The sequence below is a fragment of the Gobius niger genome (genome assembly GCF_951799975.1).
Source record: "Gobius niger genome assembly, chromosome: 1".
Lineage (NCBI taxonomy): Eukaryota > Metazoa > Chordata > Actinopteri > Gobiiformes > Gobiidae > Gobius > Gobius niger.
In genome coordinates this window covers 21,652,874-21,676,469 of record NC_136852.1, presented here as the reverse complement: position 1 = coordinate 21,676,469, position 23,596 = coordinate 21,652,874, and the positions used below count along the sequence as shown (strand labels likewise).

Here is a 23,596-nt window from a genome sequence, read left to right as displayed (position 1 = left end):
TAATGCCTTCTCTTTCTCTGTTCCCCCCCCCCCCCCTCTATGTCTAATGCGCCCTGCAGGTGGGCCAAAGGCGGCAGTATAATTAAGGAGGTTTCAGGAGATACTTACGAAGTTATTGTGGACCATTCCTTCTTTACCGAGCCGGTCTCCTGTGAAGTTACCAATGCGCTCGGCAGCACCAACATCAGTCGGAACGTGGACGTCTACTGTGAGTGGGCGACCTCGTCTCTCTCTTTTTTGCATATTTTTTTAGTTATGCCAGCAGCATGACAGCAACTGATTATGGATAAGCTGTCTTTTATATCTGGAGTCTGAGCCCTAAGTGGCGCTGCCAGCTCAGTGGGAGCGTAATTATCAATGAATCATGGAGTGTTAATGATATTTTTTTTTCTTCTCCCAACAGTTGGTCCGCGCATGGCTGCCGAGCCTCAGTCGTTGCAGGTGGATCTCCTCTCCGATGCTGTGTTCAACTGTGCGTGGACGGGAAACCCTTCGCTCACCATTGTGTGGATGAAGAGAGGCTCTGGGGTGGTGAGTAGCAAGGATATTTAATCATCTTTTCTCTATCACATGTAAAGCAAACCAAATACTAGTGCACGAATCATTCCAACATGAATTAGAATACTGCCATCCTTGAATTAGAATGCTGTCAACCTAGTCATTTTTTGGCTGAAATAAGAGTTTTGTTTGATTAAAATCTCCAAATACTGCTGTATCTTTAGGTACTGTATTATTGGCTGTGCGCTCAGTGAAAAACATAACATAATAATAACCTTAACCCTTTATAGGGCAAATGACTATTTTTTGGTAATTTCTGCACACTTTACATATGGCCTCCCTGCTGCACATCAGTAAGGTAAATAAGCATGTAGTCCTCACTCAGCCAATCAGAAGAGATCACCCTACATCACAGATCCCACTACTGTGGCATTTGACCAATCAGCAGAGACCGGTCATGCTCTCAACTTCCCTTTTTTCTCTGAAGTCTGAAAAAGATTCAAGTCTGGCTAAACTCATGGTACATTTCTTTACATAACTTGAAAACTAACTATGGTGAGTTGATGAAACTCACACATTTTATTGGTGAATAATTGTGCTAAGTGATGATAAATGTTTTGTTTTGGAGAACGTTGTGAAATAAGTGACATTACAGCATGAAAAAGGCAGGCACCATATTTGATCATACGCCCTGTTCACTTATACCCACAGTTAATTAGTTTTGTCCATATTTGGACACGCCTGTTGCACCTATTACTCACACTTACAGCATTTTCCTGAGGACTATGTTTTTATGTTGCCAAAGGTTATTTTTAGTAAAACTTTTGAGGCAAACAATATCACAATCACATTACGAAACCCTTGCCTATGACAGGTGTGATCATTCAAACATCAATATCACAAAACACAGCGTCTCCTGAATACCAGCACCCCCCGAGACCTGAAAGTACTGTTTGTATATTTTATGTAGAAACCTTATAGTACATATAGTAACTTCTCTCACATTGATTTTCTGCATGATATTGAAACATTTTGATATATGTTACAACAAAAATAAACTTGTGCTATGTCCCTAATAACATTAAATAAATTATTTATTTCAAAGTATTTCAATAAGTGCCCTATAAAGGGTTAAAATATTACATGGCAAACATGCTCGGAGACTGATGAGGCTATTGATACTTAACACTCTAAATTGAACTGAAATAAGGGAAATTCCCGACCTCCCAAGTCATTTACATGTGAGCAGTACAACCCTCTTCGTGACCTCTGTCTGTTTTTTTGATCTTCAAATCTTGACTATTCCCGCCTTGCTTTTTGACAGAACCAAAGGCCAAGGCCAAACTCTTTTCACTTCCGAGCTCAACCCCAAATTGGATTTTAATAATTGAGAAGAGGTGCCCTTTAAGTCTTTAAGTTATTAAATGGTTCTACCTCCGCCCGTGCCTCAGAGCTGCCTGGTTGTTATCACAAACGCAGAGGTGACTTTGCTCTCATTCCTTTTGATGAGCCGCAAATGTTGATTTCATTTTTCATTTCTTTCTCTTTTTCGTCTCTAGGTTTTAAGCAACGAAAACCTCCTGACACTGAAGGCGGTGCGACAAGAGGACGCCGGGAAGTACGTCTGCCGCGCGGTGGTCCCGAGAGTCGGGGCGGGCGAGAAGGAGGTTTCGCTGACTGTCAATGGTGAGCCGTCGCTGCGCGCGGTTCTGATGCATATTATTGATAAATTCCGTGACAAACAAGTTGCGGATGCAGTGCACTCTGACAATGCGGTCAAATAGATGCACATACAGGAGTGGATCCAGAGGTCTTGGGTCAGTGGTGGCAAAGAAGCAAGCCATTTGTCACAGCAGTCAGCACCACTCCAGAGTATTCTCCGTTAAGAGCCTGACATATTTTCTCTGTAAAGGGCTGACATGTAGTGTATATAAATATGTGAAGTTTCTTGCTTTTTCAACTAAATTTCACCCAAACTGCAAAGGAATAGGCCCGTGCTTCTCAATATTTCTCTGTGAAACAGTCTGAAGGTTCTTGTAAAATTAAACTCGGACCTTGCCTGGTTTTATCATCGGTGGCCACAACTCCTTATACTGGAATTGTTGTGCTTTGATGATTAGAATCCACATAGTCCGAGTTTCAAGCCTTAAAAACGTATAAAGCGACCGCTACGAGACATCCATCCTCAAGATCTACGGCATACTTTACTAACAGAATAAATGAATAGCGTGGCTGGTGGGGGAACCTTGTAACGCGAATGAATGGCTTCATTATCCGAGCTCGATATTCATGCTGTCCATGTGACGCACGCGCTTGTTGTCAGATTTACATCTACTTATTTCTCCTCAATATCCATTTGTAAGCTGTAAAACCCCCCCGAAAAGATTATGTTTCAAGATGCCAGGAAGACCGTCTCGATTTCTACCTCTCACTGTATTATTATTATACATTTGGAAAACCAACAGGAGCCTCTAAGCAACTTCACCACTGATCCAGGGATAGATCGAGTATAGCAAACATCTCCCCCCCCCTCCTCCTCCAAATTCACACATTAGCTTTGCATATCAGAGAGAATGGGAAAGCATGTTCCCTGCAGCACGAGATCACAACCATGACTTTCTATGAACCGCGGAGGAAAAAAAAAAGCCCTGCCTCCTCAGCCAAGACTGGAATCGGAATTATGGCAGAAGAGGCTGAAGGCAAATAATTCTTTTTGTCTTCTATTGTGTTCAAAGCGATCTGCGCTGGCATCCTCTGTGCAGACTAAATGTGAAAACAGAATGCATAATAACACACACACTCCACTTTATTCCCACCCATTTGTCTTTCAGCGACTTTGAAGGAGCGTGTTTGAACAAAAGAATATACATACATATATATATGAGTGGAAACATCTTTAAAACGGCATGTTTAGCATTTTTTTCTCCGCACAGGCCGTTTGGAAAATGAGCGCTTGACATTCCGAAGCCGTCCACAGTTTTATGCTTTTCCCTGAATTATTGACGATCAGCTCTTCTCTTCTCAGCCACTTGAGAATTTCTCCGTAATTTCTTACCCAGGGGTGAATCTGATTGTCAAAGTTGAAACTGGAAGTGCGAACGCAGCAGTTGATGTGGAGGTTGTTTCTCTGGAGGTCAAATCCTGCGTTTTGTCCCAACTTGGGGAAACTGACTTTTTTAGTTGATCAGTTGTTTTGTCTTTTAGCCCAGTGATTCTCCAACCATGAGTGGAGAAGCTACTGGAGGCAAGCTTCACCGGCACAGTGGTCTTCTGCAGTTTAATTGTCATATTAAGCACTTGTCAAAGCAATCCAATTCGTTCTACAATTGCATGCATTCCCAGACTGAAGGGAAATGTGGCTACCAGTCTACATATGGCTTCTCTGATCAACACTGGGGCTGGGCAAAGTATCTTGCCCAGCGACACTAAAGCGATTTGTAGTGGTTGGTCTAGGAGCAAAAAAACTGATCCTTGGAAAGGTGACAAACGCTGTAACTAGACCACTTTTAAAAGCTATACTGTCTATGTAGTTGGCTTCAGTACTTGGTAGTGCTAATTTTACTGTATATTTCTGACAGTGGACTGACTTTTTTGGGGGGAGAATCACAGTTTTAGCCCTTTGTCAAAATGATTAGTGTACGGTACCAGCAGAATGGGCCTCTGGTATTTGTAATATTCTGTCTGTGTACATGAATGATCGCTTTTATTTGTCTTCCCCGCAGTTATCCCCACACTCCTAAACGCCCTCATTTAAATTACATGTGTTTATAATTTGTCATTGCCTTTGCCTCTCGTTGTGTGTCACTGGCTTACGCAGTGGTGCACCATCCGACATAAGAATTTCTGATTTTTTTCCCCCAGGGATCTTAGTGATTTAATTATAATCAAACAGCTCGCAGGGAAGCCAGTTTGTGTTTAAGTCACTAATGGATATATATTGCTTACTCCAGTCTGATTATTTCAGAAAAGGAAAATGCTTTGCATGTATAGACTACAAAGTATAAGCCACATGGTAGACCAAGAGCTGTGCACTGCACACCATATACATCAGCATATGGGGATCAAGTATAACATGATGACAACTTGGCTGATATACAGTCCACAGACCCGTATGTCGTTAAATGTTATTCTGAAGCTTTTTTTTGTTTTTGTTTTTGCAACATTGGTATGTTGCTCCCAACACGCGTCATCATCATCATCATCATCACAACATGCTCTTCCATTGAGTTTTGACCGATCAGACTGCACACCAGGGCTACCCCATATGAGCCTTCGGAGATGTTTTGTCCAACCAGAGTGTTGTTGATTTCTGGATATATATATATATATATATATATATATATATATATATATATATATATATATATATATATATATATATATATTTTTTTATTTTTTTATTTTTTTTATTCATGCAGGGTTGCCATATCTGATTTGTTGAAAGCTCCTTTGTGAATTCCATGTCGTGTAGTAATGCTGGCCGGAGGTAAACAAACTACTGTAGATCTGGTAACCTAGGTTCCTGGTTATAGCTTACAACCAGGAAGCTGATGCTGCTCAAATACAAATTATTTTAAATGCAAAATGGTTATAATTCATAAATAATTCAGTTAACACAGACACTTATATGGTGTTCTAAGTGATTTGCCTCAGGTGCACTGTGCTCAGGTCAGACTGTTTTTAATGCACGCAACTAGTTACCATAGACATGTGCTAGCCTAGCACCAATAAACTCTTCAAAAATAAGGACTGCATGAATTTAAAAAAAATACATATATCTCCAGAAATCAACAACACTCTGGATAACTAGGAAAATCCTGAAATGTCCTTTTAAAGTCACCTATCAGAGATTATACCGTTGTTTTACAAAGATTCTGCAGCAACACAGTAATTATGCAGGGAATTAGATCCACAAGTCGAGTTGGACTGTGCTTTCGTTGGACACGAGCAGTTTTAATGGCTGTAAAGTACTTGGCCGTCCAGCAGAGAAGAAGCCCATTACCACAGCTGGATAAAGGGAGGGACAGAGAGGGCCCTGTCCCCCACTGTGCATCGGCTTGTTATAGATTTTTCACAGACGTTTCTCTTTCTGGGCAGCCTTTATGTGCCTGCTTAATTAGGATTCCAGGCCTCTTTAAACACACAAAGACACTGACAAAGAGCAAAAATATAATGACATGAAAAACTAAACTTAAGGCACAATATTATTTTTTTTTAGATAAGATCTGTGTTTTGCCAAGGATAGTATTTCTTCAATGGGCTATTATTTCCTTCAAAAGAACATTACAATACTGGGACAGGGACAACAAAATCTTGGAAACACTTGAACATAATTGAATTAATTAGCAACATTTCTGTGAGACGACAGAGACGAAATAAACTCTTACATGTTTTATCATTCTTATCTTTTACTTTATTTGCAGTATTCAATAAATCTACATTTATAGAGCCTTTGTAAGAAAAAAAAAAGAAAGCCAAATGGCCAGTGCAGTACCTGCCCAGAGTGACTATTATAAATGCATTCTTCAGGGTCAAATGGCAAAGCAGGGAGAGTGAGGGAGATGAGCACGAGCCATTCACAAACACAATAATGCCTTTTAAGTGCATATGTTTTACATTGAAGCCTGCTGCTATGATTATGGGGAATTCAGAAGTAAAGGTGGGGTTATTTGTGAATTTAAATGCATCTTAAGTGCTTCTTCAAGTGGCCTGAACAGTTCAGCCAGGATGCATTAAGGCCAGTGTCATTGCAGTAGGAAGAAGGCCAGTGTAAGAGTCTTGATATAACCTAATACTCTTGCAGGTGTTTATTAACAAAGTATACCCAGACGTTTGGTGCCTGTTTTACTGCCTTAATGTTTGGTGCAGCCCTGTGAGGCAACTCCTGTTGTGATACTGGGCTATACAAAGCCATTGATTGATTGATTGATTGTTTGACACTCCTGTCCTGTGAGGATACTGACCACTTCAGATCAGTGAATAGCCAGTTCAACCATTATCATTTTCAAGCTCTTTAACCCTTTATAGGGCACTCACTGAAGTACTTTGAAATAAATCATTTCAATAGTGTTATTGGAACACAAGTTTAGTTCTGTTTCAACATTGTTCTAAATGTTTCAACATCACGCAGAAAAATCAATGTGAGCAAAGTTACCATATTTAGCCCATTGCCTTGATATTGATGTTTGAATGATCACACCTCATAGGCAAGAGTTTTTGTAATGTGATTGAGCTTTGCGTGCAGTGGGCGGGGCCAGTCACCTCCAATATTGTTTGCTAAAAAATAACCTTTGGCAACATAAAAACATAGACCTAGGGTTTATTGGTTCTTTTGTCAAGAAAATACTATAAGTATGAATTATAGGTGCAACAGGCATGCCCACATATGGACAGAACTAGTTCACTTTAGGTTTAAGTGGGCGTATGATCAAATATGGTGCCTGCCTTTTTCAAAATCAACACATATATCATCACTTAGCACAATTATTTACCAATAAAATGTGTGAGTTTCATCAACTCACCATAGTTAGTTTTCAAGTTATGTAAAGAAATGTATCATGAGTTTAGCCAGACTTGGGTCTTTTTCAGACTTCAGAGAAAACAGGAAGTTGAGAGCGTGACCGGTCTCTGCTGATTGGTCAAATGCCACAGTAGTGGGATCTGTGATGTAGGGTGATCTCTTCTGATTGGCTGAGTGAGGACCTTCCTGGAGTGCAGCAGGGAGGCCATATGTAAAGTGCGCGGAAATTAGCAAAAGTATTAACTTGCCCTATAGTATAAAGTGTTAAAATCACTTGTGTGCTTGCCTTGCTTCCAACACTTTAACATTCACAATAGTTCATTTTATCCTCAAAGTTGGTGCCAAATATACCCCACCCATTCACTAGGAGATTAAAGTGATGCCCATCTGTGTCGATCCCATAATAAGACAGTCTCACCGGACTCCCTATTAGTGACTCCACATGGTTATCATGCAAGTCATTTCACCGCCGACATAGTTTGCCCTCCAGCTACCTAGCATCCCCTTTCATCAACAAAGAAATGAAAATAGCTCTATCTAAAAAAGGGAAAATGTCACGCTTTTGTTCAAAGTCGACGCGGCGGTTATAGGGAGTGGATACACCAGCCATGGCCTTTTCCCATGTCGGCTCACGTGCTGCATAATCAGATTGCAATGTCCACTTCAGACTTTCAGCACCTCCTCAAAATGAACAGGACCCGGCGTTGCACGGAGCATTTTGATTACATCCCCTGCTGCTGGCATTGATGTTGTACAGCCGCCCACCTCCTCTCCTTGTTTGTACCTTGATCACACAATGAGCGCCGCGCACATTCTCGCAACCCGGGCTGAACCGCCGAGATAAAGCTGTATAATTACATTCCTCATTTGCAGCAAGAAGCCACACACTAGATCCTTCTCCGCCAATTGCACCGGCCATATGCAGACGTGATCTAAAGCTTGTTTACAGAGGGAGTGGAGGCAAACAATATGATAATGCCGTAGTTACTCGCAGAGGTAGGGGGAAAAAAACATACATTATACATACTATTTTTTTCTGTACTTTGATAGTGATATACTTTTTTACATTACTCTTAACCCCCGCCTTAACCAAGCACCTTTTCTGCCATTTGGCTTTACCAAAATCTAAAAGCTTCTTGAAAAAAGCAACAAAATTGAGACAAAAAAACAAAAACGCAAAAACAAGCAACCAAAGGCAACAAAAGCAATGAAAAAGTGACATAAATGCAGCAAAAGAGCAACAGAAAAATAACAACTACAATGTGGCAACGCAAGGAAAACGATCCGTTTGACCTCTTAACCCCCGCCTTAACCGAGCACATTTTCTCCACTTTAGATTTACCCAAATCTAAAAGCTTAACAAAAAAAAAACACAAACCACACACACACACACACACACACACACACACACACACACACACACATTAAAGTAGCGACAAAAACGCAATAAAAAAGCGACAAGAAAGTGGCAAAAACACAACAAAAATTAGACAAAAAAAAAACAACACTTCGAACAGTGACAAAAAAGTAACTATCACTTGTGTAGGTCCTAACTTTCAAATGAGGCATTACACTGTTGCTCTCCAGTCGAGAAGCTTTTAGATTTGGGTAAAGCCAAATTGGAAAAAGAATATTTTGATTTTAGATTGTTTTTTGTGTGTTTTTTTTTACATAAAATTAACTAAGGTGCTAAAACACAAGGGTGACGCTTTATATTAAAGGGACTAGATGCAAGTTGGTGATTTTATACTCACTACTGCCACCTCAGGGCGTGCGTGTAACTGCAGGTTCTATATTAAGCTCATGCAGGACGGCACTTCAGACACCTTTTTGAGTGGCAGTGCAGGATTTTAGAGGCAGTTGTGGTGAATAGGTTTGGGCTCATTAGGACATGGTTGGAACATGGAGGAAAATACTTAATTGTAACATTTTTAAACTCTGTATAGTTCCTTTAAGGTGTCCTTGTTATGTAATAATAAGGTATTAATAAACATTAATAATATGCTTGTAAAGTTTTAACACACTGCTTATTATACTTATATCTTTTAACATACTAGTAGGCCAATAATACGTTTATTCATAGCCAAACCTAACCTTAAAGGGACTATAAGGAGTTTAAAAATGTTAAAATTATGTATTTTCCTCCCCCTACATGTTCCAGCCATGTCCTAATGTGTAGAATGAGCTCAGACCTGTTCACCACAACTGCCTCCAAAATCCTGTACGGTCACTCAAAAATGTGTCACTTCGGCCCGAATTGCCGTCATGCACGAGCTTAATATAGAAGGTGCAGTTACACATATGACCTGAGGTGGCAGTAGTGAGTATAAAATGGCGAACTTGCATCCAGCCCCTTTAACTTAACTCTTACCCTAAAATGATTACTAATGCTTATTAACACTTAATGAGCACATCTTAATCTAAAGCAATACCAACACATGTTAAGGAATATGACTTTTACTGAAACCCATTTTCTGTGTAACTTCCTGATTACACATGACCTGAAACCTCACCATCCGCGATCTGTGAGTGTCCGCGCATGACCCCCTCTCTTGTACGTACACGCTATTGTCATACTGTCGCCACATGTTGGCCAATTCCTGTAAGGAGACGAACAGCTCTCATTACAGCCTTCAATCTGTAGGAGGCACGGGCTCCAGAGTTCTCCACCGGCATACCAAGCCACCATCTGGCAAAGTCTCATTAAAATGCTAATTCATTTTAATAAGAGACAGGTAATAAACTGCAATTATGTATCGTCGGAGAGATGAGAGGAGTTGGAGGGAAGTTTGGCTGCCTAATCAAGAAGCTGCCTCGTTTGCCACCCCCTTAAACCTACATTCTTAACCCCCCCCCCCCCCCAAAAAAAAAAAAAAAATGCATGTCCACGTCCAAGATTACGGAGCCGGAACGATAAAGTAAAGGGGTCCAAAATGTAATTTGATTGATATGAAAATGTCTTGGTATAATGTAAGATTGGTTCATGTTAGTAACAAAAGGCGATATCTGCTACATCCATCGAACCACTCTACAAAGTTACTGTATTAGCAAAGGACATTTACAGGTGTCTGCCTCATTGCATGTAAATCCTGCTGACCTAAGCTGTAAAAGTCCTCTCAAAGCCTTTCAATAACCGCTGGTCAAAAAGGTTAGATCCTCAACTTGTCTCATCTAAACGTCAGTCTAGACATATTGTATAAAAAGATGGAACTTGAATAATCATGTAAAATACTCGTCCTTTTTCCGTTTTATAGCTCGAGCTCTTTCTGTCTCTTCAGGCTTTATGCATGGCTTGAGCGCTTCTTCTTGATGTGTGCACTCCCACTTCGGTCAGTTTACCCCCACGGGGCAGCCGTGGCTACGTCTGTAGTTTGCCACCACCGTCTATGAAGTGAAGAGAGAAATAATCTTTTGAGACCATGTGAAAGGTGCTATACAAATAAATCCCCTCGCGCGCACACACTTTGCCATCCCCTTGACGCGCAGAGTCAGGCCCGTTTTTGCACAATTGATGCGCCTGAACTTTCACACGTAATATATTTCGTATTTGCCAGTGATAATCCGAGAAGCCGGAGGAATGCTCTTGAAAGACGGATCTAGGTCAAGTGTGGCGTCCCGTGTTCTTATTAGCGCGTCACCTATTGGGAAGTGCCTCTGAAGCAGATGGCAAGACGACCGGTACTTTACAGAAAGCAGTCCTTGTCAATCGGAGAAAAAAAACATGCATTCGAGATCACAAAGACGGCATTCAGACATTCGATTCAGCTTTTCACATTGCATGGCACAGCGTTTGTGTCGCCCGGTTAATAAAAAGTTCACCGTTTGATCCTCTATAGGTTCCCATCTGCGGAGCTGTGATTATCCTCCCCACATTCACTTATCTCAGTGGGAGAAATCGAGTGGGCAATAAATTAACAGTCTCTCGATTCGCAATGAATCTTTGACCCCTATTTTCTGTTAACTCCCCGCCCTTGTATGTCCTTGGATGGAGTGTATACCTGTACCTTGCTGTATCAACAAAATAATAATGTCTTGTTATTTAGTTAGCTGTGAAATTGCTGATGGGACAGTGATTGGAACATAATAAATGTCTCCTCTGAATGCAATTGTTCAATGACCTTTTATATTTGTTGTTTTGTCTCATTCATGTTTTATTCAAAAGAATCCTCTTTAACGATTTGATTACTGTTGTTCTTTCTTTCAGGGCCCCCGACTATCTCCAGTACTCAGACTCAGCAGGCTCTGCATGGGGAAAAAGGACAAATCAAATGTTTTATTAGAAGCACACCTCCCCCAGACCGCATTGTAAGTACACCAACACTATCCACTTTGCCATCTCTTTGTTTTAGATTGTCTTACATCACAAGTGTGAATTGTATTTTTTATAAGCTGTGGAAATATAAAGATAAAACTGAACTTCTTATTAATCTTTGAATTAAACATGAAATTCTACTGAGGGAAGGATCTAGACCTATCCTCATTTAATATGTGCCTCTGTTCTGCTTGTACTGATCCCATTAAGATTTATGAAGTCTTTATAAACAGCTTAGTCTCTGAGCTCATTTTGTTCTTATTATTAATTTGTGAGTCTGTGTATGCATATGCATATACCTAATTACCATACTTTGTCATCTAATATGTGTTTTTATTATAGTGGTATATACAGTCTCAACAGGCAGCCTAATTAATATCAGGCTTTTTTAAGAGCAGAGCCTGTGAGACCTTGCTTCGCTCTGTAGGTTCTCTTCTTTAAGAGCTGAATGAATGAAAATGTAACACTGAAAGTTCTGCTCAGTTAAGCCACCTGTCTGATATCTCCACCCTCAGCCTGTTGTTTGTCTGTGGTGTCTACGTGTCCTCACACTTTACCTCCGGCAGTTAGCACCATGTTATCTCCAAACAACTGTGCTTAACACAATAAGAGAAGTGAGCAAATCAAATCGCTAAATGAACTTCGCTCTGCATAAATTAAACATGAACATTTCCACAGTTTTCTGGTAAAGTGTCCTCCACATCACTGGTAGTGTAAAAACAGGGTTCAGAAAGTCACCCTGAGGTAGACTTTCACAACTGTCAGGCTTTTATTTCAGAACCAAACACTCATGAATACAACTGAGAGTGAGCAGCTGTAGTTTTATTACAATATACAAAATAATCGTAGTGTAATGCAACATAGACCCATTCATTTGATCTAGAACCCCGTACGTCCTCTGTGAAACATTGACAGTTTGGCTGATGTGTCCTCAGGCTTGGTCGTGGAAGGAGACGGTGCTGGAGTCCGGTACGTCAGGGCGTTACACGGTGGAGACAGTGAGCACAGAGGAAGGGGTGATCTCCACTTTAACGATGAGTAACATTGTACCGGCCGACTTCCAAACCATTTACAACTGCACGGCCTGGAACAGCTTCGGCTCCGACACCGAGATCATACGCCTGAAGGAACAAGGTGGGAGCCAAGGTTCGAGCCGTTCCACCTTCCTCTTCTATGTCAATGTAGTCCTCAAGAGAAAAGCAGTGGTGTTTTTGTGCATCTTTTGTATTGAGAAGTGTGTCATTTGAGAGGATCGGTAGGGGTCGAGTTGCGCCTGAATCACTTGGGAACAGCACAAAAACATGGATATTTATTTGCAAATCATAGTCAAATGGAATCTTGTTTGCGATTTTGTGAGTTGAGCAGTCTGTTGAGGTGTCAAGTAGGGCTGGCTACTGTTAAATAATACCAGTCTGGTATTGGAAAAAAAAAAAGTTTAGGTACTACTTGTATCTAAAAATAAAAAGTATTGAAAGCAGGTACCGAAAAGTTTAGATGCTGTTGGTCATCCAAATTTAAAAGGAAAAAAATAAATGAAACAAGTTGAAAAAATAAATATGAAGAAAATAGGGAAAATTGAGAAAAAAAAAGCGGGGAAAAATGGGGGAAAAAAAGAAAGAAAGAAAAACTGGATAAAATATGGAAAAATTGGAGAATAAACATAAAAAACTTGTTTAAAAATGAGAAGAAAAAAAACTTGGACAGTGTTTTTTCCGCCTTTTTGGAGTTAAAGGAAGTGTCTTGGTTGTTTCAACATCATCATCATTAATCTTATTAATTATTCATATTTTAGGATAGGTATCGTTCAGGTATTGGTATCAAGAGCCGTGGGAAGATATTTTAGTTAGGGGGTGCTGAGGGACGATACCCCAAAAGGAGTTTGTTTGTGCATTTTTCCAAACTATCCACCAGGGGGTGCTATAGCACCCTCAGCACCCTGGGTTCCCACGGCGTTGCCTAGTGTCAAGTAATAAACTGGACTGACAGAGAAAAAATGTATGATGCTTGGGCTATCAGTATTCTGTTTTAAAGAGATGCGAGCAAGCAGGTTTCTAAAAGCAAACTGTCAGGACCACACTGCAGCACCTGGGGGGCCCATCTCCAGATATTGACCTCGGGGTAGGGTCAGGAGTACCCAAAGGATTAGAATTTTGGGCCTCTTTTGGGTGAGGTTATAGATTCAAGAACAATCCCCAACAATCTACACGCAACCAAATATATCTCACATTATTTCAACTCATCAAGGCTCGAGTCCAATCAAAAACGTTCCAAAAAAACTGTCCAGGAACGAGGGCCCGCTTCTATCGCGCTCACTCTGAAATTCCGTCTAATGTGGCGGCGAAATCACATGCAAGTTTTTTCGTCAAAGCACTTTTCGAAGCCCCATCAGGATTCATTTGAAGTTTGTGAGAAGTGACAGCTGACAGCCGCCGGAGTGCACGGCCCAAATTGTGAAACGATTGATGTGCCGTTATTGAGAACACGGCGGCAATAAATTTATTCCAAATTAGCCTCCGTGGTTTAACCTAAAGTACATCTTCATCTCAAATTGAAAGAATGACCCCTTAACACGGGCCATGTGCGGAATTTTAAGCGTAAAGTCTCGCCCCAGCGCATTTTAAGCGGCACTCTCTTTGTATAATTCACAGAACAATGAAATACAGCCTTTTTATCGGCTGACCCTCATGTCCTCTAGTGTTCGGGGAGGCTCTGTTTTCTGTTTCGCTCGTAACAAACTATAAATTATAAGCTGCTTATGTGGAAGTGACATTGATCAACGAGGACATTAAATGGGCTTTAATGGACCCGGGCGATAGCTAGGTTATTTGGCAATTGTTTAAAATGTGCGAAGGTCATAAATGTCGTAATTCGAGTCTTTTTCTTATTAAAGGTACCTTTTAATAAGGTTGCTGATGCCGCAGACAAATCACTCCCGGATTAATCCTGGGGAGAAGCGCGGAGCCTATCGAGCCGCGTGCTTTGACTGGGTTGAAGCGATGCACGTATACTTTGCACTCTACCCGGCGACGGCGCTTAGTAAAACACATTTATGGGCACCGGAGTAAATTAAACTTTTAAGGCAGCGGAGTAATGAGATGATTGTACGCCGTAAAAACAACAAAAGGCTAAGTAATTACTTTGTACATCATTTCTGAAACATATTTTTTTAGTGGCACTGATGTCACTTCAATAAAAATAAAATAAAAACACACGCTTTCATTTGCTGCTGTAAAGACATAAACAGTGCCGGCTCTGTGTGTTTTCGGTGGAGTGACTATATTTGAGTAGCCCTGGCTGTTTACAATATTACAGAAGGACAAATCTTTTTTTTTGTTTGTGTTCATCTTGTGCAGAGTCTCTCCCCATGGCGGTGATCATCGGGATTGCAGTGGGAGCGTTCGTGGCCTTCATCGTCCTCCTGGGAACCATCGGAGCGTTTTGTTGCACCCGCTCGCAGAGAAGTACGGCCCCCCTCTTCTTGTTTCATTTCAGCGGAGCATGTATATTTTAGTGTTGCATTATCTCCGAGCACACAAAAAATGTCTATTTGCGTATGGAGCACGATTAACGGAAATTCATTGAAAGTCCCCCCCCCCCGCCCCCTTGTTTATCCTGCCGTACAAACGCAAACAAAGCGGTAAAACAATAGTCGTAAAAAACGCCGATAAAGATAAATAAAGATAATTATTATCACCGGAGAATGTGTTTGCAGACCAGCACTTTTAATTACGCTGATCAATGTTCCACGATTTGTCAACTGGATAATATCATCTTAGCACAGTGGCCACAGAAAGCAATTTCCCATTGTAGTTTATCGATGCTTCTTTAAAAATTCTGCACATTAAAGGGATATTTCAGGATCTTTGACGTAGGGCCTCATTTCCTAGTTATCCAGAGTGTTGTCGATTTCTGGTTGTAAGCTACGCAGCGACGGAGTGATCTGCTAGGTTACCGGATCTACAGTAGTTTGTTTACCTGCGGTTTACATGCATTACTACACGTGGAATTCACAAAGGAGCTTCTACAAATCAGATATGGCAACGTTTGGAGGACTGCCCGATGAGTTTGAAGAGGTTTTTAATGCAGGCTATTAGTTACCATAGACATGCACTAGCCTAGCACTAGCCTAGCACCACTAAATTCTTCAAATATAAGGACTGCATGAATGAAAACAAATATATATATATCCAGAAATCAACAACACTCTGGATAACTAAATCCTGAAATATCCCTAACTTTATAGCCTGAACCGAGCCCATTTTTTCCAGTTCGGCTTTACCCAAAGCTAAAAGCTTCTCAACTGGAGAGCAACACTGTAATGCTTCATTTGAAAGCTAAGAACTACTAAAGTGATAGTAATTTTTTCATCATGTTTTTGACGCTTTTTGGTCACTTTTTTGTCACTTCCTCGTTGTGTTTTCTTTCTCGTTTTTGTTGCAATTTTGATGCTTTTTTTTCTTTTAAAGCTTTTAGATTTGGGTAAAGCCAAATTGGGGAAAATGTGCTCGGTTCAGGTGGGGGTTAAGAGGTTAAGAGTTGAATGGGTTGAGTGTGGCAATACAGCTAAAAAAAAAAGTTGCAGTTCGTCGGGATAGACATTTTTGGTGTTGCCGAGGGCTCATTTCATGCAATCTCACCGTGACTGCATTCGCTTTTTGGGGGGAGATTATTTACATCCCCCCCCTGCATCATCCCAAACCCCACCTCCGACTTCCCACTTGTCCCTGTGTCATGTGGGTTGCCCCCCCCAAAAGATCCACAAAAGAAACTGTGCTCTGGTCCCTTCAGCATGTCTGTTGTCTGTGCACTACAGAGGAAGCGCACCTGGTTATGCCCTCACTGCCCGCCTCCATCTGTGCTCACCAGAGGGAACTTGCAAGCAAAATTAAGACAGAAAGTAAGACTCCGTTATAATGACAGTATCACTGAGAAAAGGCCTGTCACCGTAGGCACATTTACAGCAGAAAAATCCTTGGTCAGCCAGAAATAAATGATTAATAATGGGTATTGCATGGGGAAGGTCATTCTCAGTTTAGTTTCTTGGCAACTTAATATATGATATGCTTTTGTAAAACTAATAGATGGATCGAAGTGTGTTAAAAAAAGAAAAGAATACAAAACGACTGTCTGTCGCTGCTTGTAACCAATGTATTTCCTTTCCTTTTTTGCTAGATCTAAAGGGAGCGGTGTCAGCCAAAAATGACATCAGAGTGGAGATCGTACACAAAGACCATAACGCTGCCAGAGAGAACGAAGAACACGCGTCCATGAAACAGCTCATGGTGAGTGTGAGTGTCAAGGCTTTTATTACATTTCTTTCATATTGTAGAAAACTGACAACTGAAACTAAACATGAGGTTTCTTACACAGTCCCACAGCCGGTTTCTGTAAGCTATAAGTAAAGAGAGAGAGAAACTTTTATGACACCTACTCTCGCCAACCAGACTCCGCTTCTTTACAGAAGAGGGTCTGGCAACACTCCATTGCGCGCTTTCAAAGGAAGTGACGCAGCGATATGGAGCCTACCAACCAATCAGAGCAGCTCCCTGAACGGGCGTCACGTTGTTGTGCCTTTGTTTTGTAGTTTTTCAACACCAGCAACCACTTTACGTTTTTTTACTTAAAGTTTTTCTGACATAAACGACAGAAGTCATTTACTGAACTCCGTGTGGCAGGGAGCGCCATTGTTAATGTCCGAATGACTACAACTTTCTTGTCGCTGTTTCTGCTATGCGCTTCGGTTGTCCCACATTAGTCCCGCCTCAAGCAGTAGCTTTTCTACGACAGGGTCGCCAGACTAGTCTCCTGTTTATTAATTAATACACATCGGAGATTAGTCTGGATGCCAGGCTATATGACACCAACATGAATGAATATGCAGCATCTCCTCCCACCAAGTCAATATTAACCCCTTAAGCCCCGCCTTAACCGAGCACATTTTCTCCAGTTTTACCCAAATCTAAAAGCTTCTTGACTGGAGCTTACACTGTATAGGACTTTATCATTTGAACAGATAAGACCTGCAAAATTCATCTAAGCAAGGAAGAATTCTTGTTTTAGTCACATTTTAGTCATTTTTGTCACATTTTATGTTTTAATCATGTTTTGTCACTTATCACTTTTTTGTTGCCTTTTTGTCAAATTTTTAATCACGTTTTTTGTGTGTTTTTTTTTTGTTGTTGCTGTTTTTTGCCACATTTTTATCACATTTGTGTATAGGTTTTTTTTTCACCTTTTTGTCATGTCCACTGCTTTTTTTTGTTTTTGTTTTGGCCGCATCACATTTTTGTGTTTGCTTTTTGGTCGCATTTTTGAAACGTGTTTTGCCATGTCTTGATAATGTTTTTGTAGCTCTTTTGTCACATTTTTTGTCTTTTTTTGGACACATTTTTGTTGTTTTTTTGTCACATTGTTTGCCACATTTTTGTCACGTCCAGTGCTTTTTTGTTTGTGTTTTGGCCGCATTTCATTTTCTTTTTTTTAAATGTGACCAAAAAGCAGCAAAAAAGGTGATGGAAAAACAAACAAAACGGATGAAACCGGGACATTCAACACAAGGAAGAAGCTCATAGAAGTTTTGTAGTTCTTAGCTTTCAAATGAGGCCATACACTCAAATGCTCAACTGGACCAAATGCACTCGGTTAAGGCGGGGGTTAAGAGATTAAGGGGACTAGATGGAAGTTGACATTTTTGTATTCGCTACTGCCACCTCGGGTGTTACACGGAACTGCAGCTCATGCATGACGGCACTTCGGACCCGAATTAACAGCTTTTTGAGTGACAGTGCAGGATTTTAGCGGCAGTTGTGGTGAACAGGTCTGAACTCATTCTACACATTAAGACATTAAGGGAGTGGAAAATACATAATTTTAACATTTTTAAACTCTGTCTAGTCCCGTTAAGTGGTCATAACCTACAGAGTCGACGTAATGCACTTCCTGGATAGTCCTGGCACAACCCTACATGTCGAGCTCACTGTGAACTTGACACTGATTGCGATTTTGCCGAGAGCTATCATTGTAAACACTTTGTACACATAAGCTCTCGCCGTCAGACCTAATGAGCGCACATTTGGTGACTATATTTATCCGTATGATGCCGTTCCTCCTGCTAAATATGCCCTATCACTGGGTAACTATGGAGATGCTGATGCATGGTGTGTAATCCGGAGGTGGGTGTATTTTCGCCTTTAGGACGCAAACTGTTTCCTTTTTTTTTTTTTTTTTTTCTGGAACTAAATAAAGTGTTTCATTCGGTCTGCTGGAAGGCAAGGCTATTTACAGGCAGAGCTGCTGAATTAGGATTGCTGGAAGATTGCATAACTCTTTAGAATGTGTGAAGATATAAAATATGTTAATATACTCACTGCTCTATTGTCAGGTTAGCGAAGGTAAAGTGTCTTTGAGTGGCTAATTGTTAAAAGGACATTTAAAAAAAAAAATCTAGATGGAGAAAAGCAGTTAAATCAACAAAAGAAAGTGAAACCGCGCATTGCAGCGTATTTGATGAGTATTTTGTAACCCTAATACATCTGTGTCTGCTGCTCTTATTGCAGGTTGAGCGAGGAGAGTTTCAGCAGGAGTCTGTCTTGAAGCAGCTGGAGGTGCTACAAGAGGAAGAGAAGGAATATCAGCACATTAAGGTACAGCTCCACTTGAAAGCAAGACAGCGAGACAGTAAAGGAGGGAGAGGGAGGGAGGGAGCGCTCATGGCCAACAGGGTGGTCTTCAGCCCTGGGACTGACGGCGCGCAGAAGCACTAATCCCGCTCGTGCAGCATGTGATTCTTTAAGACCAGCGGCAAAATGACTTCACTTAGAAACCTACTTTTATTAATTAGTCTCTGATCAAAGACGACTGAAGAAATCCATGACCGGCCCTCCGAGTCTTATTTTCAGTTCAGAAGAGCGTCCCAGCAAAAATATGTAACGTTATAGGAGTAGCTTCCATACGCGGCGTCCATTTCATGCATGTATTCTCTGAACAGTTTGTTCTTTTTCTTTAAAAAGTCTAGCTGTTTAACACTTGCACTTTACAGCACACACATAGGTAGGACGTGCTGACAACCATGTGGTCCTTGGAAACAGGAGCGGAAAAATGTACTTAAAGGGGCTAGGTGCAAGTTAGCCATTTTATGCTCACTACTGCCACCTCAGGTCATACATGTAGCTGCCCCTTCTATATTAAGCCTGTGCATGACGGCAATTCGGACCCGAAGTGACACCGTTTTGAGTGACAGTGCAGGATTTTAGAGGCAGTTGTGGTGAACAGGTCTGGGCTCATTCTACACATTAGGACATTGTTGGAACATGTAAGGGGAGGAAAATACATAATTCTAACATTTTTAAACTCTGTATAGTCCCTTTAACCTCTTAAAGGCCATAGTTCTTCCATACTGTGATGTGATATGTTCTTACCAGAGCTTAGACAAGTTGATACGTGCCTGTCTGGTCTTTGTGCGTGTCCGCAAGAAAATAAAATCTTACATCAGTTTTGTCGGTATTTCAGATGAAGCGTTACACTGGCCTATAGGCTGTAAGCTACAGTCAAGAAGATTTTAGATTTGGATGAAGCCGACCTGGAGTATAAGAAATTAGTACATTTTTGGAGTAACCCATACTATAAGAAATATCCAAGCAAGTCGTTTAAGCCAGAACAAAGCATCATAGAGAAGCAGTTGAAGCCACTTTCTGGGTTAATGCATCACTGTCGGCTCTGTCCTTTCCCCCAGAGAAACAAACAGAGATTACATCGCCGCCGTGACTTTACATGCGCAGCTGATTATTTACATGCACCTGCGTCAGAGCTTATCAGAAGCTCTCCCCGATCTGGTCTCTCCATTTGTATGTTTGTCCAATCGCATGTCACTGCCGGCTCATTCGAGTGTATACTTCTGCCGCGTTACTTGCTCGGGCTCTCCTCGGGGGCTGCGATTTTGATCCGATTTAATGACAGCGAGCGGTGGAGGTAGGGCTGCCCGGAGATAAAGGCCAGATGCAAACGATCTCGCAGTCTGCCGTCTGATAATGACAAGCATAACAAGCACCCTCTCAGGTTGTCGCTCTCATTTGCCCATTATAAGCATTCTTCTTTGGGGATTTGCCACCACCGCTCTGCACAATGCGTGACATTCACATCTATTCACATGCACCCATCAAACACACAGCAACAAAACACGCAGTCACACACACATGCCCTCGACGGACCCTTAGCAACAGCCTGCAGCCCAGAGCCAAGCGGAAAAACAAGTGGCGCAGCTGAAGACGTCTCTCTGAATACATGAAATTACAGACACTAGCATCCATTTAGGTCCAATTAGTGCCTGCTTGTGAGTGAACTTTGCGGTGACATCCTGAATGCCAAACTATGATTCATCAAGGCTCCTTAATTAACAGAAAAATTCATGATTTTGAGGTTAGTGTTGGGGCTGCTTAAATCCCAGAAGAAGGTCTTGCCATCATTTTAATCTAGTTTACTCTTTTTTCTTTGAGTACCAAGCAGCTACTTCCTTATTTAGTGCATTTTGATTAATTGTTTTTGTGAGTAAAACATTAGCTCTGACTGAACTAAATATAAATGCCCTTTCATAATCATTAAGTCATGTCTAGTTACTAAAATATTTCCATGTTCTTTTCAGGACCCAACAAATGGGTATTACAGCGTGAATACCTTTAAGGAGCACCACACCCCCACAATGACAGGCAGTCAGCCTGCAGAGGTGAGGAATCCCACCAGCACTGGCACCTTGGGGAAGCAGAGGGTGCCCACAGGCATGTCCTTCAACAACATCTACTCCACTCTGGGCGCGGGCTCCAACCGCTTATATGACTACAGCCAGCGCTTTGTGCTGGGCATGGGCAGCAGCTCCATCGAGCTGTGTGAGCGTGAGTTCCAGCGCGGCTCTCTCAGCGACTCCAGCTCCTTCATTGACACTCAATGCGACAGCAGTGTCAGCAGCTACAGTAAACCAGATGGATATGTGCAGTTTGACAAAGACAGTAAAGTATCTGCCTCTTCCTCCTCTCACTACTCCCAGTCATCCTCTCAGAACTCAGACCTGACCAGGCCTCTGCAGAAGCGCATGCAGACCCATGTCTGACCTCCCCCTCTGGAGGGCTAGTAGGAGGAACAACCACAGGATTGTCATAAACCCCAGGACTCCCATGCAGGCTGACTCTGCATGAGATCCAAGGGCTGGTCGGCTTTAATACTCCATGTGACTCAATGTCCCCAAATATGGACCAAGAAGCCTTACTTATACTCCCCTCATGCTTAACTCAACAGCCACCTCTTTTTTTATAAAATCATAGAACTGTGCCACATGAAGGCTTTTCGCCAACAGAGCCAGTGGGACTGTTTGTGGATCAGAGTGCAAAAATACCACAAGGATTTGTGTGACAATCAACTCCCCAGGCACAGACTACTTTGCCTTTTGAAGATTGTCATCCAGAAAGAAACTTTGCGAGTTGGCGAAGCACTCAGCATGAATATCAAGATAATGAGCCCGTGCCAATGTCCTGCTGCTCTGCGGGAGTTTCAAGCACAAGAACCAAATGTACACCTACTTTGTTTAACTGGCCCCTCACATGTCCTATACCGAGCGGAGCCAAGTTGGGCTGATTGAAGTTCAGTTTGCCTGTAGGTGATAGAAAACTTTCATGTGCCCACAGATGTTGAGTAACAATGTCTGTAACAACATTTGAGCCTCTGAACAGATAAGGGGCAGAAACCAATTCACTTTGCAGACTGTGATAAATGACTATCAGTGTACATATGTGAGCATCATTTTGTCCAGAATATAATTTTCGCTAATTGCCTCTGACTTCGCTTTGGTGGACTCAAAACGAGACATCAGCGCCACTTGTGATGGAAGCTTTGCCTTGAGGGTCTGTCTGAGCAGTGTTGATACAAACTTTCAAACTGAAAGACAGCGTCAGCTCTTTTGTTTACAAGAACTTTCTCCTCCAGTGGTTTTATACCGGCTCAGAGGCACTTCCACAGAAAGCCCCTCAACATGATAATATTGTTACAGGACGTTTGCCTGTCACTTTTCAGCTATATAACTTCACAGACCTGGAAAAACATCTATTTCATCACGGATGACATGGGATAATAGTGCATATCTACTGTACGCCACTTACCGTTTTCAGTTTTGTTAGCTGCTCATTTCTGCTGCTGTTTTATATTGCATTGTCTTCTTTTTCCATGTGCTAATTATCTTGCAATCTGTACATGTCTAGTTCATAAGGACATCACGATGCTGTGGCTATAAGCTCCAACATTTAGCTAACATTTTAAAGGGCCTGATTCAACCTGTTAGTTTTGCACAATGCATGCCCCACTTCACCCCTTCAAAATTAAAGATTATCAAACACACTTTGGTTGTTAACACAGGGTCAGCTACAAGAGGAACAGGCAGTGGCAAAAACAGCAGAAGTAAATATAGTTTAAGCACTTTTTTTTTTCCTTTTCTTTTCCCAAGGTATGTTTCTACAGCAGTGGTAATTGGTTTAATCTTGTTTTGCAAAAAAAAAAAGGTTTGGGATCCATTGTACATCTTCAGACACAAAGCTCTGTTTGGAAGCTGATAATCCATCTTGGCACCTGGTAGACTGTATATAAATGTCTAATGCGTCTCTCTGTACATATTTTGTTCTGTTCCAGGCTTCTCTCTGAGTCAGATCTCACTATATTAGCGCTTAACAAATCCACGTGGCATCAGCCATTGTATGAACAGACAATCGTCTCCTCTTTGTTTTCAATCCAGAAATCTTATCAACATATTCTATTCACGCCGGTTTCGCACAAATTGCATTAGAGGCTTACTGTGTGCAGTTTCAGTCCTCCGTTTCTCACTGGGAAATTAGATTTCCACATGCAACTGGTAAAGAGCGGGGATTTGCTGGTTTAGCTTTATTCTATTTATTCCACATTGGTTCTTCTGAAAGGCTACATGCAAAACAATATCAGTCTATCAATGTTTTTATTTGTGAACATATGACCCTTTTCCTTCAGTGACCCCCAAACTGGTTAGCATATCTTGTGTATTTTTGAAAGAACAATTCATTGAAAGCTCATTAAACAGATTCAAAATGGCTGAGTAAAATGAACATAATTGCTTGACTGTCCAGTTTTCTTATCAGATGCATCTCCTCCACTCGTCCAAACGTAATGCATTTCCCAGTGCACACATTATGCTCAGTGCAAATCAAATATTGGATATGCATGAGCTGCAGTGGGCATGAGAACATGATTGTGCCCTGTTG

General features: G+C 41.4%; 1 protein-coding gene across 12 annotated transcripts in view; it reads left to right on the top strand.

The window, feature by feature from the left end:
- The window catches only part of kirrel3b (kirre like nephrin family adhesion molecule 3b), a 143,095-nt gene extending 121,468 nt beyond the window's left edge, over positions 1-21,627 (top strand). For 2 of the 12 annotated variants that reach the window (XM_079553573.1, XM_079553575.1), the window contains exons 7-16: positions 60-208; positions 404-531; positions 2,058-2,184; positions 11,223-11,323; positions 12,266-12,464; positions 14,684-14,791; positions 16,144-16,227; positions 16,503-16,612; positions 18,887-18,973; positions 20,968-21,627. In XM_079553573.1, coding sequence (XP_079409699.1) covers positions 60-208; positions 404-531; positions 2,058-2,184; positions 11,223-11,323; positions 12,266-12,464; positions 14,684-14,791; positions 16,144-16,227; positions 16,503-16,612; positions 18,887-18,973; positions 20,968-21,429 — 1,555 coding nt within the window. In that variant the 3' untranslated portion in view covers positions 21,430-21,627. Of the gene's footprint in view, positions 1-59; positions 209-403; positions 532-2,057; positions 2,185-11,222; positions 11,324-12,265; positions 12,477-14,683; positions 14,792-16,143; positions 16,228-16,502; positions 16,619-18,886; positions 18,974-20,967 lie in introns of all 12 variants that reach the window. The other 10 variants (XM_079553570.1, XM_079553572.1, XM_079553566.1 and 7 more) reach the window with 7 other exon arrangements.
- Positions 21,628-23,596: the final 1,969 nt, after the last annotated feature.